Source organism: Centrocercus urophasianus, unplaced genomic scaffold, assembly GCF_019232065.1.
Source record: "Centrocercus urophasianus isolate 14NV4802_14NV808 unplaced genomic scaffold, USGS_Curo_1.0 seq_10, whole genome shotgun sequence".
NCBI lineage: Eukaryota > Metazoa > Chordata > Aves > Galliformes > Phasianidae > Centrocercus > Centrocercus urophasianus.
The window spans coordinates 21,474,304-21,491,880 of NW_024884142.1; the positions used below are offsets into that span (position 1 = coordinate 21,474,304).

A 17,577-nucleotide genomic window follows, 5' to 3' on the forward strand; every position below is an offset into this window, starting at 1 on the left:
TTAATTCTTCTTCTCCTTGCACCAATTTTATACTAGGATGGCTCAATCAACACCAGTTACGTCTGATTTTCACTTTCGAAAGAGAATCAGTCTTAGTAATCATCAAAGACAAGGCCATTTAGCCACAAAGATTATCCTGAAATGGATGTTTACTACTTCCGTAGTTTGTCTCATCGTTGTCTGGAGTCCAGCCAGGATCCTTTTGTACAGCTCAGAGTCCCACACCATGATTGAGGAGCCAAGGATGTTTACAAAAAGCTAGGCATAATTTTCTCATGGAACTGTATGTTCTCTTTGTAATTGGCAAGCTTTGTTCAGAGATGTTTGAAGTTCACAGTCACAGTTTGCCCTGCCATTAGCTCATGGCTGTGCAAGGAGCTGTTCTAATGCAGCCTCTTAAGCCTAAGTGCGGGAAGCAAAAGAATTGTATAGCATCAGCTGGAAAATGTAAATGCCAAAAATAAAGTGACAATAAGAAAAACTGAAAAAAAGTTGTTAGGACAGACTGGCAACAATTAGGGATTTTGGCAGAGGTCTTGGAAAATCTGTTTGAGAGGAAAAAAAGCATCACATTTCTATAATCAGACAAAGATCATTTTTTTAAAACATTGAATACTTGATACTACCTTCTCATGGCGCTATGCAAGATAGATTCATTGAATTCTGATCAATATTACAAATGGATAATAACAGTCATTAAGTTGTCCATTAAATGTCATTAGTATGTTCATCAAGTGCCAAAGTCTGACTGCCAAAGCATTTGGAAATTTTTTTAGGTTAAATCCTCAAGTAATGTATCAGGGCACAATACTGTGTATTTTAATGGGGATAAAGAGATTTACCTAAGGCATTCATATACCCCACACATTCCATTGCTCCTCTCCCCCCAAAAAAAGGATCAGACTACAAGGCTCATGACTGGCATTTTAGTGAAGGACAGAGACAGTGATGTGCAAGAGTATATGGAAAACCACAGGCTGGTTCTACATAATTGAGGACATCCACGTGGACATTAAGAGCTTGAAAAGAAAGATGGCTACTGTCATTTGTGTGCACTGACCAGGTCTGCCTTGGTCTATTCAAATGCAATGCTGTGTGGTTTTCCTGGAATAGAAAATATAATTGCAATTATGTTTGGGAAGTATTAAAGCTATATTACTTGAGTTTCTGGCCAGCAGATGTGTATAAATTTAAGATTCAAAAATAAGCCTCTTGCAGCAGGCCTATGTATGACCCTCCTGAGAATATGCACTTCTGGGGTATTTGGGGATGGTCACATCATTCCTGATGACATACTCAGAAGTGTAACAAGGAGCACATTGCAGTCTTGAAAGAGCCATTTACTCATGTAACAGGATAATTTTTTTCTTTCAGAAAATGATCCACTGTTTTCTTGGTTTTTGTTTTTGTTTTTGTTTTGTTTTTGTTTTCTGTTTGACAGGTCAACATGGTGATTGGCATTTTGGTATTTAATAAACTTGTTTCCAGAGATGGGATCCTAGATAAAAAGCTCAAACACAGAGCTGGGTAAGAAACAGTCGTGGGGTTATTTTAATAAAAGTGGGGTTGTTCGTTAAAGCATATTCAAATTGTAGCAATGACTTCCAATACAGATACTCCCCAAAAATGCATTTGATTGTTCTTTGAACATTTATATTGTTGTAATAGCGTGTCTAACAGGTTCCATTCGTCTCCAAAGCTGTAGTTGAGTTATTTTGAAGGAATGCAACTAAATAAGCTGAACATAATAAAACACAGGTACAGCAGTATTAAGAATGAAGATTATATAAATCTGAGCAGATTTCACAAGACTGTCATACACTGAAACTTGTTGCAGTTCGGAAAATAGTTTCATGAATAATGTTTACTGAAGGAACTGATTATTTTTCTGTCTGGCTGCCAACTTTAATTACTGTGGTGGGAAATGTTACTCATTTGTGTAAACTGTTATAAAATACACATTACAGCAACACAGTTCTTACTGAGGTCAGTGCTATTCTGCCAGTCTTGAATCTGTGAAGAATGAGCATTCTGACATCTACGACAATACCTACTATAAATTAATGCATCAGAATTTGAAAAATGGAAAAAAAAAAAAAAAAAAAGAATAAGTAAATGCAAATTCTGGGTTAATTCCTGTATTTGCATTCACATTCAAATTATCTCAGTTATGATGAGAAAAAATTTGGTGGTATCAAAAAAACAGTGAATGACAATGAAGCTTTCATTCTATGCTGTTTTATTACAAAGTATTAACTTCTTACCCCTACTTTTGTCTACACTGCTGCATCGATATCCCTAACTTTGTAATAACTTTAATGAAAACTAAAGCATTATAACAGTAGCACTAACTTATTATTCAGCAAATCACATTCATATCTGATGTAATTCCAATGATTTCAAGAGCTGGATCAGCTGTAAATTTTGCATTGTACATTTTCTAAAGATGTCCAAGCTTAAATTTAACTGAATTCTTTTTTTCAGCTACTCAACTGTAGGCTATATAAATCCATTTGTCTATGGTCTACTTTATGATGAAACAAGTAACTTGTTTTCTAATAGTGAAAAACTTAGTGAATAGCTGTTTTATTTTAAAGTAAATAGATAAAGAACTAGAAATTGTTGTCAGAAGCAAGCTTTTCTGAGTAAGTATGAAGATGCTCTAATCAAGAAACAATCAGGGATATCCTAGAAAGAATCCATCAGAGAGCAACAAAGATGATGAGGGGCCTGGAACAATTTTTGTAAGAGGAAAAGCTGAGACACCTGGGGCTGTTCAGCCTAGAGAAGACTGACAGAAATAATTAAGACTTGTTTTTAATAATAATAATAATAATAATTTAATAATAATTCAATTAAGAAATATCTAAAGTGTGGGAGGCAACTGCATGAGGTCAGACTCTTTTCAGTAGTGTGTAGTGATAGGACTAGGAGAAACAACCTTCCAGTTTCTACTGGAACACTAGATTTTCCACACAAATACGTGGGAGAACTTTTTGGTGAAGTTGACAGAGCACTGGAACAGGCTTCCAGGGAATATGTGGAGATATTCAAGACCAGTCTGGATGCCAACCTTTGTGACTTCCTGTGGAGAATCTGCTTTAGCAGGGGGGTTGCACTCGATTCAATCTGTAGTGGTCCCTTCCAATAACTGCAATTCTATTATTCTGTGAGATGGTGGTTTGGTAACACCATTGCTTGCTACTAGCTGGCGGGTGAAGTATTGAGTCATTCTTTGGGACACGGGCTTCTGCAGCACATGGCTTCTGGTAGAAAGGGCTTTGCTACTCATTTTTTTCAAATATCTTTTGTTCAGGAGGGCAACTTTTTTCTTTATGGCACATATTGGACTCAACACTTTTCAAATGTTCAGCTGTGGAAATCATTTATGTAGGATTTGAAGCAGTGAATCAAGTACAATATACTGACTCATTTTCTCATTTTAATAAGCACAGGGTGAATAAACAAGTGAAAGAAGAATACAATATGTTGTCTTGATGGATCTCAATCATTCCTCTGTCATAGAATATGTGTAAAACCAGACAGAAAGATTGTGTTAATATATATATCAAGCTCTATTATTATTTACAAGGTCCAGAACAGATCTATAAAAAAACCTATCATTTCTAAAGAGGTGGTAGTCTAATAACAGTGAAGTATTATGTAACAAAAACAGAGAGTACTTTCCAAAACTTAGCTTAAACTTGCCCATGGCAATATTTCTAGCTTGTTCATCAACACAGATTTTTAATTGGTGCAAATTTATGTAGAGACAGAGTTCTTTTCAATCTCCACAACCAACTTTCACGTGGTCATGGCTCTGCATTTTTATAGATAATTTTTATAGGAAATCTTCATTTGGTTTATCAAAATTGAAGCTAATGAAGATCAGTGTTTGAAGTCATGTGAATCTTGAATTTGGCTATAAAAAGGCATTCATTCAGTTGAAATAATTTGGAAAGAACCTGAAGTCTTACTTTTTTTTCATCATGATCACATTTTCCAGCTCAGAATATCTTTCCTGTCATGTCTTAGCTATGGTTATTCCTGGTTCTGACAGCAGACAAAGAAGGAATAGCAAAAGTATTTATTTAGTCAACTCAGGAAGTTGTGTATGCTCTGTATTTAGAAAAAATATTAAATTCCATGGTTTTGCCCTTTAATTCTTCTGACAGGTGCTGAGATACAATTATCTGTACAAAACACTTTGAGCTTAATGCTTGTGTACTGTGTTTTATTAATATACAAAACAGCTCACCCTTTTTTCAGTACCAACCAATATTTATTTCATCAGATCCATACATTTCAAGCCCTGTATTCAGACCATCATTCAGCATGAATAAAATAACTCCAGATGTTAGCGGGCCATTCAAATCTAACTAAACAGTATGCCCATGTTGGTTTGATGCTTGAATATGTATTGTGGATTTCTTTCCCTGTTAATGATCTGTAATGGTGTGTACTTCATACTCCTTATTTGTGTCTTATACTCTTTCTCAAGTAACAACAGTTGTAACAGGTCTGAATAGAGGGATTTCACTTTGTATGTCAATCCTAGCACGTGCTTATGTTTACTTCATTGTACTGAGCAGATTTGATCACAAGATATTTGGGGGCTTTTTTAGATTAAATGGAAGAAATAGAGTCTGCATGAAGTGAAGCCCCATGGCATTAATATTTAAAGCTAATAATAATGTAAAGTGCAGCATAGAGTTCTGCAACAACATAGAGCATTCATCCTGAATAAGTCTACTTATTTTTCTGCATGACGTCATATTTAAAAGCTAAATTTCAGTAGCAACGTTTTTTGGTGACAATTCAATATTTTGTTCTTTTTGTGGGTGTTCTGTTTGTTTGCAGTCAGATGAGTGAGCCTCATAGCGGTTTGACGCTCAAATGTGCCAAGTGTGGAGTAGTTTCAACAACAGCTTTGTCAGCCACCACCGCCAGTAATGCCATGTTAGTCCTGATCATTTACATCTTATTGTTACAAATTTTATACAGTGCATGTGAAACAATAGTTTGATGATGACAACTGTGTTTGCTAACACTGTATAGAGTGCTGTATAGAGTGCTGAGCACATTTAAATACTTTTTAACAACAAAAAAAAAACCTTGGAACTGTGTTTATTAACTGAATACAGGATGTTCTTTAGAACATAAAGTACCAACACTGTTACATACTTGTCTGTGATTTTCAAGTTTACTAGATATAGTGCCATCCTTAAATAAGTTTTATTTTAAAAGTGAGTATTTATTTTTTCAATTTTCTATTTTAATCATTTTACAGTGCTGCTTTTCTCTTTTTTCTCAATAGGGCATCCCTTTGGAGCTCCTGTGTGGTGTTACCACTACTGGCGTTGACTTGGATGTCTGCAGTTCTGGCTATGACAGACAAAAGATCAATATTGTTTCAGATACTTTTTGCAGTATTTGATTCATTACAAGGCTTTGTTATTGTCATGGTCCATTGTATTCTCCGAAGGGAGGTGAGGAATGGCTTCCCAGTTTTCTAATGGACTGTGTTCCTGTTAATCTCTGAACTGTTCTTTAAAGTTATGTTAAGCTTCTTCAGCAGAATAAATTTCGTAGAAAGATTAAAGCGTTTTCTGATGAGATGAAGAGGAACAAGTGAAAGAGAGAGTGGGAAGGATCAGTTAATTCCAAATACAGACTGTCAGGTTCAGTACAAATCTGTACCCACTCGATTAAAAATGGCTTTCAGTCAATCCCAAATTCAGTTTATTTCCAAGTGTTAAGCTTTTCCAATATCATGAATATAGGGAAATGCTAACAGAAATGTCTTTTTCTTGAAGAACAAAAGCCAGAGATTTTTACAATCTCTAACACAAATTCAAATGCAAAATTATTTCTGCACCTACTGTCCCTGAAAGAGGAGTTGTGGAGATGACAGGTTGGTATAGAGAGCTATCCTTTCATCTTCTACATGTTCTGGTGATAATGTTTTCAGATGCAGACAGAGATAACATTTAGGGAAGAGCAAGGAAAAGTTAGTATCTCTGTCCTGCCCTTTGCAGCTAAAATCTAACATCAGAGCAACTGCATAAATTCTCTTTAACCTGACTGGTGACAATTTCATTAACAATCTAACCTACTAACCAGCCCAACACTTTTACTGAAAAGAGTTTTCCAGATCTGTGGAAGTAGGAGAATCTACCAAAAATTTGTTGAATGGAGCTGCACTGGAGAGAGGTAGCCCTGTTCCACCAGCATATCTTTTAAGAGTTCATGTCCACTTAGACACTATTTTCTACAGCATTTTTCCATTCCTATGTAGAGAACACGATGCTCTAAAAGCCCCTACTTTTGATATGATTGCCCCTTATCAGAAAAGAAGATGGAGTTTTCTTTTCAATCATGACAAGTTAGATAGAAGTGAAGATACAACTTCTCCACATTTAAAAATAGATTAGCTGAAATAAAAATGTTAATAGTAGTGGAAGACAAAGAAGCCTACACTGTACTGGCATTTGAACTCTGTTTTGTATAAAACATTGCATCTTCTCTAGTCCTCTAGGTTGAAAGTGTAGATTAGGCAAAATATCTGAGTAACTAATTAAATTTAAATTTTCTTATGTGAAAAGAAAATAATTAAACAGTTCTTCAAGAAGAGGAAAGAAGTAAGATTTACTACAATTGAAATTTTTTTTTACAAAGATGAGTATAGTCTGCACTTGTTTGGACTACTTTGCAGCAGCAAAGACACGTTTGTTAGTTTCATAGAATCATAGAATCACCAAGGTTGGAAAAGACCTAAAAGATCATCCAGTCCAACCGTTCACCTATTCCCAATAGCTCCCACTAAACCATGTCCCTCAACACAACATCCAGCCTTTCCTTGAGCATCCCCAGGCTCGGTGACTCCACCACCTCCCTGGGCAGTCCATTCCAGTGCCTGACCACCCTTTCTGAACAGTAATACTTCCTCATGTCCAGCCTGAATCTCCCCTGCCGTAGCTTGAAGCCATTCCCCCTGGTCCTATCACTAAAGACACGAGAGAAGAGGCCGACCCCCAGCTCACTACAACCTCCCTTCAGGAAGTTATAGAGAGCAATGAGGTCTCCCCTGAGCCTCCTCTTCTCCAGGCTGAACATTCCCAGCTCCTTCAGCCTCTCCTCATATGGCCTGTGCTCCAGACCCCTCACCAGCTTTTTTGCCCTCCTTTGAACACGTTCCAGGACCTCAGTATCTTTCTTGCAGTGAGGGGCCCAAAACTGGACACAGTACTCGAGGTGCGGCCTCACTAGTGCTGAAGTTCCTACACAGAAGGAGGCATAATTTGTGTTTCATTCTGACTCTAGCAACCCTTGCTTTCTAGTCTAGTTCTAGAGACACTTTGTTGAGTCCTTGTGGAAGCCAAGATAGGACATCGTGCACAGTGTGCAATGCAGTCTTTGCACTTCACAGGGTATCTCCCGAGATGAAAGAGTAGTCTGTTACTTTCTGTTGTCTGCAAAAGATTTTTGCTCTGCCAGTGCATGTCAGAGAATCTCTGCCAACATATTTGTCATTCTTGATGACAGCTACAAAGCTATCTCAGTTATAGCCTATAGGATTGATCTAATATTTATAGCGTACCAGCACAGGCAAAACAGTAATTCTGACTGTCAGGAAAAAAAATGTGAAGCAGAATAAATCACCATAAAATTCAAACAAAGAAAAAGACAGCTCTGTTTTATTGTGCCCTTATTATTGTTGTATTACAAAAAGACAAAGACTTTTAAAGCTATATAGATAAAACCCTCTTATTTCCCTTTAGTCATACAGATATAAACATAAATGATAGAAACATTTTTTACTTTCAGTAGTATACTATACCAGTGATCTTTTGTGACAAGGGCTGCACTGAGGAGCTAGGGGGTTGACTAAGACATACAACTAGAAGAGAATTGCATGATGTGCTGTGTCTACTTCTGACCTACATCAATTCAAGATCTTTTGGAAAGACACTAAATCTTTCTATACTTCATTTCTGTAACTCCTAAGATAAATGTTATACTTATTAAGCACAAGGCCTCTTATAAATCAGTTGCAAAGTAGGAAAGAAAAATGCAAATTAAGACTCAGGTATTATTGCTTTAAATCTCCTTCATAGTCCAGAGAGCCTGTTTTTTTGTTTGTTTGTTTTTCTCTTCTTGCTGTTTGAATATCTAATTGAGCATTGGAAGAGGATGAGGTATATGTCACAGAAAAAAAGATTGACAGGAAAGAGGAGTGTTGAAGCTTCTTCTCCATCAAAGCAAAATATTTTGTCTGACCTGCTTGAACATGGGAATGTCTAAGGCTAATTTCAATCATACTGCATAACTCCTGTTCCTTCTGGTGATGGGAATAACTCACATATGTTTTCTCCTTTAGCTGTGCCTTACTGACTGCAGCACGTTTAGATTAAATGCATCATTGGCATCTAAAGCCTATATTTCCATATTGCAGAAAAAGAAAAAAAGAAAAAAAATGAGTAGAAAGAGAGTAAGTTATGAAAGCTTAGGGTTACTGTTGCTAAGGAAACTACTTCCATGGTATCTGCACGTTCATCACATTTGTCTCTCCTGCTCTACCTCGCTCTAAGAAAATACTGTAATTTGATGTTAGAAGGCATGGAGGAAACAAGATTATGCCTCAAAGAAAGAAGTGAAGACAGCACAATCTTAACCAATGCTAGCAACAAATTTGAACGAGACATTCAGAACAAGCCAGTATTTAGGTAGCTCAACTTTCTATTTCTGACTTATGTGAGGCCACGTGAAAGTTGCAACATATGTCAATATGATGAATGCAGTGATATTTTATATTCTGTTGACATGTTCAAATCATATGCTGCTTGCCCTTCAGAAGTACTGTAAGAAAAATTCACATGTAAGAGAATCCTAGTGTCAGGATTCACTACTAGAAAGTAGGGAAACTAGGGCAGGAGATTTTCGTGAACTCTGGAGCTGTCTGAACCAGGGAAGCTACATGAACACCAGTCCCAAAAACAAAGAAGATCACTGCATAAGCTGACAGGTCACACAGTATGTTTTGAAGGAGTCAATTATCATGAGATTTGAGATGAGATTCAGCATGCTTTAGAAGATAAGATTTTTGGGTTTTTGTCCAACCACTGCTCCAGTGCTTATCCAAGAGCATGGATTCTGGAATGCGACTTGACTTGATATAGTGAGAGAAGATCTGGATTAAATTTGCAACAATTGCAAGATGACAAATTGAATTAATGTCAAACATATGCAAAACCACAGTAAGTGTAGTGCCTAAAATCAGAATCCAAGTCACAATACAGGCCCGACACACTCTACATTACCACACGTGGGAAGTCTTGGTGTTTTTAAATCAGCCCAAAACAGAACCTTGCTTTATTCTTCTTTCTAGTCTGTATTAGTCTTTCTTCATCTGAATCAGTTACTGTAGAGCACACTTACTCATTTAAGGGTTAAGTACTTTAAAATAATGCTACCTAATAACAAAAATAAATCTTTTCTTCTTTGATTCATTTTTTCCTTTTTATGAAAGCTTATAAACAGTTTGCAGTAGAATACAGTGTACTAAAAGGGGATGTCTTTTCATCAGCAGCAATTATTGAATTATCCTCTTCTGCTATTCACAAAATATCCATGAGTAGGATTTGATTTTCTACCATTTAATTATTCTGAATTAGACATCAAGCAGATTCTACAGATAATAAATGAAATGTAGATTTTTCTAGACATTCCATTCAGAGTATTTCTGTATTCAAAGAATAAGTGATACTAGTTTGTCTTGACTGGAAGTCACCCAAGAAAGTTCCTGTTTTCCAAGTCACATCTTGCCAACTGTTTGCTAACATGGATACTTGTATTTATGAAATCAAAATTCAAGCATTCATATTTAGATTTTATTACTGTCTTGGAATACATCTGAGGATGTGTAAAGAAATGGAACAAAATTGGTTTTGCATTCAAAAAAGTATTCTCTGTATACTTTTAAACTGTTGATAAAAATATTCCTTTCCATTCCCAAAGTTGTTTTGCTGTCCCTATTGTGTTATGTGTGAGAATTCAGCAAAATATATTTGCTTTCAACTGCCAGAAAACAGGAACTGCATTTTTTTTTAAACGTGTCTCTTTGCTGAATCACATATTTCTAACAAAAGTATTGCATAATAATATTTTCTTAGACATGCACTCTGCTCAAAACAAAAAAGTATTCTCTGTGAAAAGATACTTCCTCAAATGTGCTTGTGCAGAGTACATGTTGTTTCACAGGAATCAGTATAAGTTATTGTTTTCACAGGTTCAAGATGCATTCAGATGTCGACTAAGAAATTGCCAGGATCCAATCAATGCAGATTCTTCAAGTTCTTTTCCTAATGGACATGCTCAAATCATGGTTAGCTTTTATTTTTATCATTGATTACTAAATTAGTTTTCTTAGCCAAAAGAAAAGAACTTGCATTACTGTACATGGGATGCACACACAGCTGGAATTTTAACACCATCTTTAAGCATTAGTCAGTTTAGGTCGTTACCTCCTTGCTTAAACCTCTTAACAAGTTTTAAATTGCTGGTGTGATCATTCTGCTGAGCACAATGCGTCAGTATCCTCCACTACTTTTCATGATGACATAAGATTTTTACATATAAGAAGGAAAAAAATAATCTAATGACATACAATGATTTTTTTCTACCACTGGTGTAAAGAGCACTGATGCATCTGGGAGTCTTCCCTTCACAAATTCTTCAAAAATGTTCTTCTCAAAATAATTCAAACAAGGAGTAAGTGCTGAAGATCCCTAAAGGGAAATCTGTCTAGTGACTTGGATTATCAAGATAGTGAATGGATTATTATGACAACTTGGATTTACTGATATTGTTATTTAGTATGTTATATATCTGCCCTTTCATTTTCAATGACTGCCTTTGATTGTAATGGACGGAGATAGGATCATGCTGTAAAACGTGCATTCAGTTGCCCTTAAAAAAGTGGTGAATTAAATAAGAATTTTTCCTTTGGACTTCAAAAGCAAGAAGGAGGTCAGTTTTGTTAGTTTTTTAATTATTATTTAATAAATCTTCATGGAAATTTTAAAAATTTTCCAAAATTACCTGAAATCTATACCAGGATAAATAGTTTTGGTTAGCTGGAAAAATTGTGTTTAGATTTTCAACTGTTACTGATCGTTTGTACTGCTTACAATATGATTTTACTCACTGAAATAAATTATGTTTGTTTTCAAGGAATACAGAGTTTACTTTATTGCATTAGTAGCCAGGATGGGCATAATGTTGTATAACAAATAAACACTCCATAATAAATTAATGAAGTTTCAGACAGGGTGGACTAATTGGATTACAGTTATTCACAGTAATTTGTATTGCAGACTGTTTTCTTTTTTTCTGTTTATAACATAACTATGAAAAGCTTCCTTAGAGATAATCCTTCCAAGAGATGTACTTACTCTTTCATATTTCTTTTAAAAATACACTGTATAATTTTATTAAAGCTATATACTCTACCTCCACCTATTTTATGTTATTTTTTCTGGTCAGGCAAGCATACTTTGAAAACCACCCAGTTATACTTTAGGAAACTTTGTAAAGCTCTGCTGTTGTAAAACAATATACTTCACCTTCTCAGCAACAAGAAACCACTTTTAACAGACTATGACTCTGTAAGTAGGATGTTTTGGAAGCGCTAGTGGGCAAAAAGGTATTGTGGTTTTGTTTTCAATTAATAACTGTTGTTCATTGTTTCTTGTTGCAGACTGATTTTGAAAAGGATGTGGACATTGCTTGTCGGTCAGGTAAGAAAATTGAAAGAGCATTTAGCTAACAAAAATGATTATTTTACTAGTTCCTTCTGAAGTAGACATAAAATACCATGTGTTAACTGTTTCCAACATAGATTTACAAATGTTAATAATATCCCAAAAGGGAGTTTTTCCTAAGGAGGTAAGTTTACCTAGACAACCTTATTTTCAGTGAAGAGAGAAAAAGAGAGAGGGTGACTTCTCTGCAGAGTGAGTCAGGGCAGGAGATGCAGGACTGTGAGTCAGGGCAGGAGATGCAGGACTTAGCTGTCCTGTGTCACCCACCTAAAGTCTGTCTTTGCTGTCTGTATGGCAAGGCAAGAGGGTTGATCTCATTAAGGTGGAGTTTCAGTTTCCATTCATACAGCTTTAAAAAACTGCCAGCTCTGTTTATTTCAATACAATAATTGTTCACTGTATATATTACATTTAATATGCACATGTATTTTGAAGGGACTGGATAATCCACTGTAACACAAATGCATGTCTGTTACCATGTAATGCAGAGAAAAATCCAGCTTTAATCTACATTGCTCCCACTTCTTACCTTTTTCCACCATAGCTCTGCTGTGCAGCCAGCCTCAGGGAAATAGATTTTGAATAAATTTGTGAACTGGTTTCACTAGTTAAAAAATTAAGTTCACTTCCTTTTAATGAAAAATTAATAGGCCACTGCTTGAAGTGTCTGGCTGGGAACAATGCAGCAGCCATGCTGCACTGAAGAAAATGGATTAGGATGACAGGGTGTGTGAGTTGTAAATTGTCACAGAATCAGATATTTGTGTACTGTTGTTTACAGGCAAATTGTTCCTTACATAATTGAAAAATCTGCACCAGTTCTTTGTGAGGTAGGAGTGGATTGCTTTATGAGCTGCTTGTTTCGGAACATGGCAATGAACTGTCAAGCACTGTAGGATCTGGGTCATTAGAGCCCTCAGGCTACCAAAAGTGATGTGAATGTAACACCTGAGATACTTCTAGTCATCTTACTGTCTCAGCCCATGAGACAGATTTTATTGCACAAGCTGGTATTGATCTGAGTTAAAATACTATTTTAAATCAGGACAAGTAAATCCTTGCACCCAATTGGAACGAGCTCAGTAACTGTATACTTCTAAAATTTTTCATTCTTACTACCTAAACTTTTTCTTTCATTACAAATCTTGAACTCTAAATGTGTATTTAATTGTAAGACAAATGATAGTGATGAATACTGTGCTTTTGAATGAATCATTTATTGCTACTGAAAAATTTGTATTTTGTTCTGGAATTAATAACATTCAGATGTAAAACTTACTCTAAGAAAAAATTGTTGGATGTTGCTATTTTTACCATGCTTTTTCCATGAAGGATTACACCAAAAGTGGGTTATGAATGGTTTATAACATATGTTTATTTGGAAAGAAATCCTTTATTGTGAAGGTGGTGAGACACTGGGACTGGTTGCCCAGCAAGTTTGTGGATGTTCCCTCCCTAGAAGCATCCACAGAATCACAAAATGTCCAGGGTTGGAAGGGACCTCAAGGATCATGAATCTTCAACCCCCCTGCCACAGGCAGAGCCAACAACCTCCCAATTTAATACTAGACCAGGCTGCCCAGGGCCCCATCCACCCTGGCCTTCAACATCTCCAGGGACGGGGCATCCACAACCTCTCTGGGCAGCCTGTTCCAGCACCTCACCACTCTCTCTGTAAAGAATTTCCCCTTGACATCCAACCTAAATCTCCCCTCCCTCAACTTCAAACCATTTCCCCTTGTCCTGCAATTGTCAACCCTTTCAAAGAGTTGATTCCCCTCCTGTTTGTAGGCTCCCTTTAGGTACCAAAAGGCTGCAGTGAGGTCACCCCGCAGCCTTCTTTTCTCCAGGCTGAACGAGCCCAGATCCCTCAGCCTGTCTATGTAGTGGAGGTGCTCCAGTCCCCTGATCACCTCTGTGGCTCTCCTCTGAACCCTCTCCAACAGATCTCTGTCTTTCTTGTACTGAGGGCTCCACACTTGGACGCAGTACTCCAGATGGGACCTCACAAGAGCAGAGTAGAAGGGGACAATCAGGGACTCCCTGTCCCTGCTGGCCACCCCTCTTCTGACAGAGCTCAGGAGACCATTTGCTTTCCGAGTTGCAAGAGCACACTGCTGGCTCATGTTAAGCTTTTCATCTATCAAGACCCTCAGGTCCTTCTCCACAGGGCTGCTCTCAAGGACCGCTCCTTCCAGTCTGAATGGATGCCTGGGATTCCTCTGGACTAAGTGCAAAACTCTGCACTTTGCTGTGTTGAACCTCAGCAGGTTCACCCAAGCCCACCTTTCTAGCATGTTGAGGTCCCTCTGACTGGCATCCCTTCCTTCCGCCATGTCAACCACACCACTCAGCTTGGTGCCATCAGCAAACGCTGAGGGTGCACTCGATTCCGTCATCGATGTCATTGATAAAGATGTTAAAGAACACCAGTTCCAAAACAGACCGCTGGGGGACACTACTCATTACAGGCCTTGACCTGGACATAGAACCCTTGATGACATAGAACCCTTGATGACATAGAACCCTCTGTCTGCAGCCTATCCATCGAGTGGTCCAGCCATCAAATCCACATCCCTCCAATCTGGAGATAAGGATGTGGTGGGGGACCATGTCAAAGGCCTTGCTCAAGTCCAGGTAAATGACATCAATTGCTTTTCCCTTGTCCACCAATGCCATCACTCCATCATAGAAGGTCACCAGATTGGGTAAGCATGACCTTCCTCTGGTGAAGCTGTGCTGGCTGTCTCGGATCACATGCTCATTCCTTATGTGATCAAGCATGTCATTCAGGAGGAGCTGTTCCATTATCTTCTCAGGCACAGAGGTGAGACTCACCGGCCCGTAGTTCCCCAGGTCCTCCTTGCTCCCTTTCTTGTAAATGGCAGTGATGTGACCCTTCCTCCAGTCATCTGGGACCTCACCTGGCAGCCACAACTAATAATAGCTACTAATAATAGAGAGCGCTTGGCAACCACTTCAGCCAGCTCCTTCAGAACCCTGGGATGCACGCCATCCGGCCCCATAGGCTTGTACACATTCAGTCTCACGAGGCAGTCACAGACTTGCTCTGCCCTCACAGTGGGGGGAGATTTACCACCCCAGTCCCCACCTAGAGGTTTAGGGATGCAGAGCTCAAGGATGTGAGAAATACCGGAATTGTGGCAGGCAGTGAAGACCGAGGCAAAGAACTCATTCAGTACCTCAGCCTTCTTTTCGTCCGTTGAAGTAAGTTCTCCTTTCACATTTACCAAAGGAGGTACACTTGCTTTGGCCTTTCTCTTCTGGCCAATGTACCTGTAGAATGTCTTCCTATTTTTTTCATGTCCCTCAGCAAGTTCAGTTCTGCCTGTGCCTTGGCCTTCCTGATCCCACGTCTGCAAGTCCGGACGGCACCCCTGTATTCTTCCCAGTTGACACATCCTTGTTTCCAGAGCTTGTACACACCTTTCTTTGCCCTCAGCATGTCAAGCAGGTCCTTGCCAAGCCATGCCAGTTTCCTACCTCCTCTGCTTGCTTTCTTATTCAGAGGGACAGGGAGCTGTTGTGCTATCAGGAAGGCATCCTTGAAGAATAGCCAGCTCTCCTCAACATCTTTGTTTTTAGAAAGAACATCCCAGGAGATCTTGGCCAACAGTCCAGTCCATTCAAGGCCAGCCTGGATGGGGCAACCTGGTCTAGTGGGTTTTGTTCCTGCCTATAGCAGGGGATTGGAACTAGATGATCTTAAAAGTCACTTCCAAACCAAACCATTCAATGATTCTATGATTCTATGATTCTATTTGTAACCTTTTCAGATGTGGCAAATTATGTCTTTCTGATAGCAATGGATTTTTTTCCTAATGCAGTTAATTTTTTCCCACTTTTATTTTAAAAATCATTGAACAGAGAAAAGCATTAGGAAAAAAAAAAAATCAGTGAAAAAGAACATTTAGGAGCTCAGGAATACATGTCCACAGTTATAATCTTACAATAGATCATTATGACATATTGACAAAATTATTCTGCCTTACAGTCTATTTGACATTTTCCAAGAGGTTATGTGGAGTTAATAATGGCAATACAGAAATCATAGTGTTGTTGTTTTTTTTTTTTAAAAAAAAAATCCTTTATTTAGTTCCACATGGAAAACTTGCTTAAGCTGCAAATCACCTAAGATATACGCAAGGAATCGGGAAGAAACAAAGGGATGGTTTTCTTTTTTTTAAATGATTGAGGCTCAGAGTATATATCAGTTCATAAAAACCCTTTCTAAGGCAGTTTTTATAAAATAAAATTTATAATATACAAAAAAGTAAGAAGATGCAATGGTAAAGGACATAATATAATGCTACAAGCAGAAGTAGTGTTTGACAGACATGGTTTCATGGTGTAAGAAGTCTATTCTCTGACCCACAGTTCTGCATAAAGACATCGGACCTTGCAGAGCAGCTACTATAACAGGAACTCTTTCTAGAATTTCACTAAACGATGAAGAAGAAGAAAAGGGACCAAACCCTGAAGGAATGAGCTATTCTACCCTGCCTGGAAACATCATCTCGAAAGTCATCATCCAGCAACCAGCAGGTCTTCACATGCCTATGAGTATGAGTGAACTGGCAAATCAGTGTTTGAAAAAAGACAACAGTGAGTTGCGGAGGACTGTGTATTTATGCACTGATGATAATTTACGAGGTGCAGATATGGACATAGTCCATCCTCAAGAACGGATGATAGAAAGCGACTACATCGTCATGCCCAGAAGCTCAGTAAATACCCAGCCATCACTGAAAGATGAGAGCAAAATCAATATAGGCATGGATACACTGCCTCATGAAAGGCTATTGCACTACAAAGTTAATCCAGAATTCAATATGAATCCTTCTGTAATGGACCAATTTAATATCAATTTAGACCAGCATCTTCCCACCCAAGAACATATGCAGAGTTTGCCATTTGAGCCCCGCACAGCAGTAAAGAATTTCATTGCCTCAGAGCTGGATGACAATGCAGGATTATCAAGAAGTGAAACTGGATCCACAATATCAATGAGCTCTCTAGAGGTCAGTCACACAATCAAATTGTATATTCTGTTGTTCTTGTCATAAGGTAAGACAAAATATTGTGGCTTATTTCTAAGGGGTCTAAGTTAAGGCTTTAATTCAGACTAAATTATTGTTTGGAATAATGCATCGCTGTACGTATTTCTCTTGCTATCGTAAGTGTTTATATCTAGAAAACAAGATTAAAGTTTCAGAGCCAGTCTGTATGAATCTGTACAATTCTGGAGATTTAGCATTCTACACAACTGCTAAGGATTTCATGACCTACCAGGTGAATACTATGTTGCTACGAGAATAAGGCTCCTGGAATACATAAATGACAACCTGCAAGCATGTGTAATTCAAAATATTTGCCATTTTACCAGTGAAAATCGTATCTCACTCAGATATGGTAGGTCTGATTCTGCTTTCATTAGTGTAAGTATTGGATTCTTCCATCCATTAGTTCACTATTTAGAGATTTACGTTATATGTGTGTTTGAATGGTCACGTGTGCAGATGACGTGCAGTAAGTACAGGGAGACTTCTTGCAGTGTATCCAGATGCCACTCAGATTGTAAAAATGAACTGAAAAGCCTTTACTGAAAGAGGTTGCAGTCATTACTACCATCTTTCTACAGAACTTAAAGTACAAAAGTAACTGAAGAATTAAGTGTCAGATATTGTAATTCCTGCTGAGTCTTTACTTGTGTAAAACCACCAGTGAAGTGTTG

General features: G+C 37.8%; 1 protein-coding gene across 1 annotated transcript in view; it reads left to right on the forward strand.

Annotated features, from left to right (window-relative positions):
* ADGRB3 (adhesion G protein-coupled receptor B3) overlaps positions 1-17,577 on the forward strand; it is a 448,004-nt gene that overhangs the window by 407,412 nt on the left and 23,015 nt on the right. Inside the window, exons 22-27 of the mRNA XM_042817191.1 lie at positions 1,442-1,527; positions 4,861-4,959; positions 5,318-5,489; positions 10,289-10,384; positions 11,759-11,798; positions 16,221-16,864. Of these exons, the coding sequence (XP_042673125.1) occupies positions 1,442-1,527; positions 4,861-4,959; positions 5,318-5,489; positions 10,289-10,384; positions 11,759-11,798; positions 16,221-16,864 (1,137 nt within the window). The remainder of the gene's footprint in view (positions 1-1,441; positions 1,528-4,860; positions 4,960-5,317; positions 5,490-10,288; positions 10,385-11,758; positions 11,799-16,220; positions 16,865-17,577) is intronic.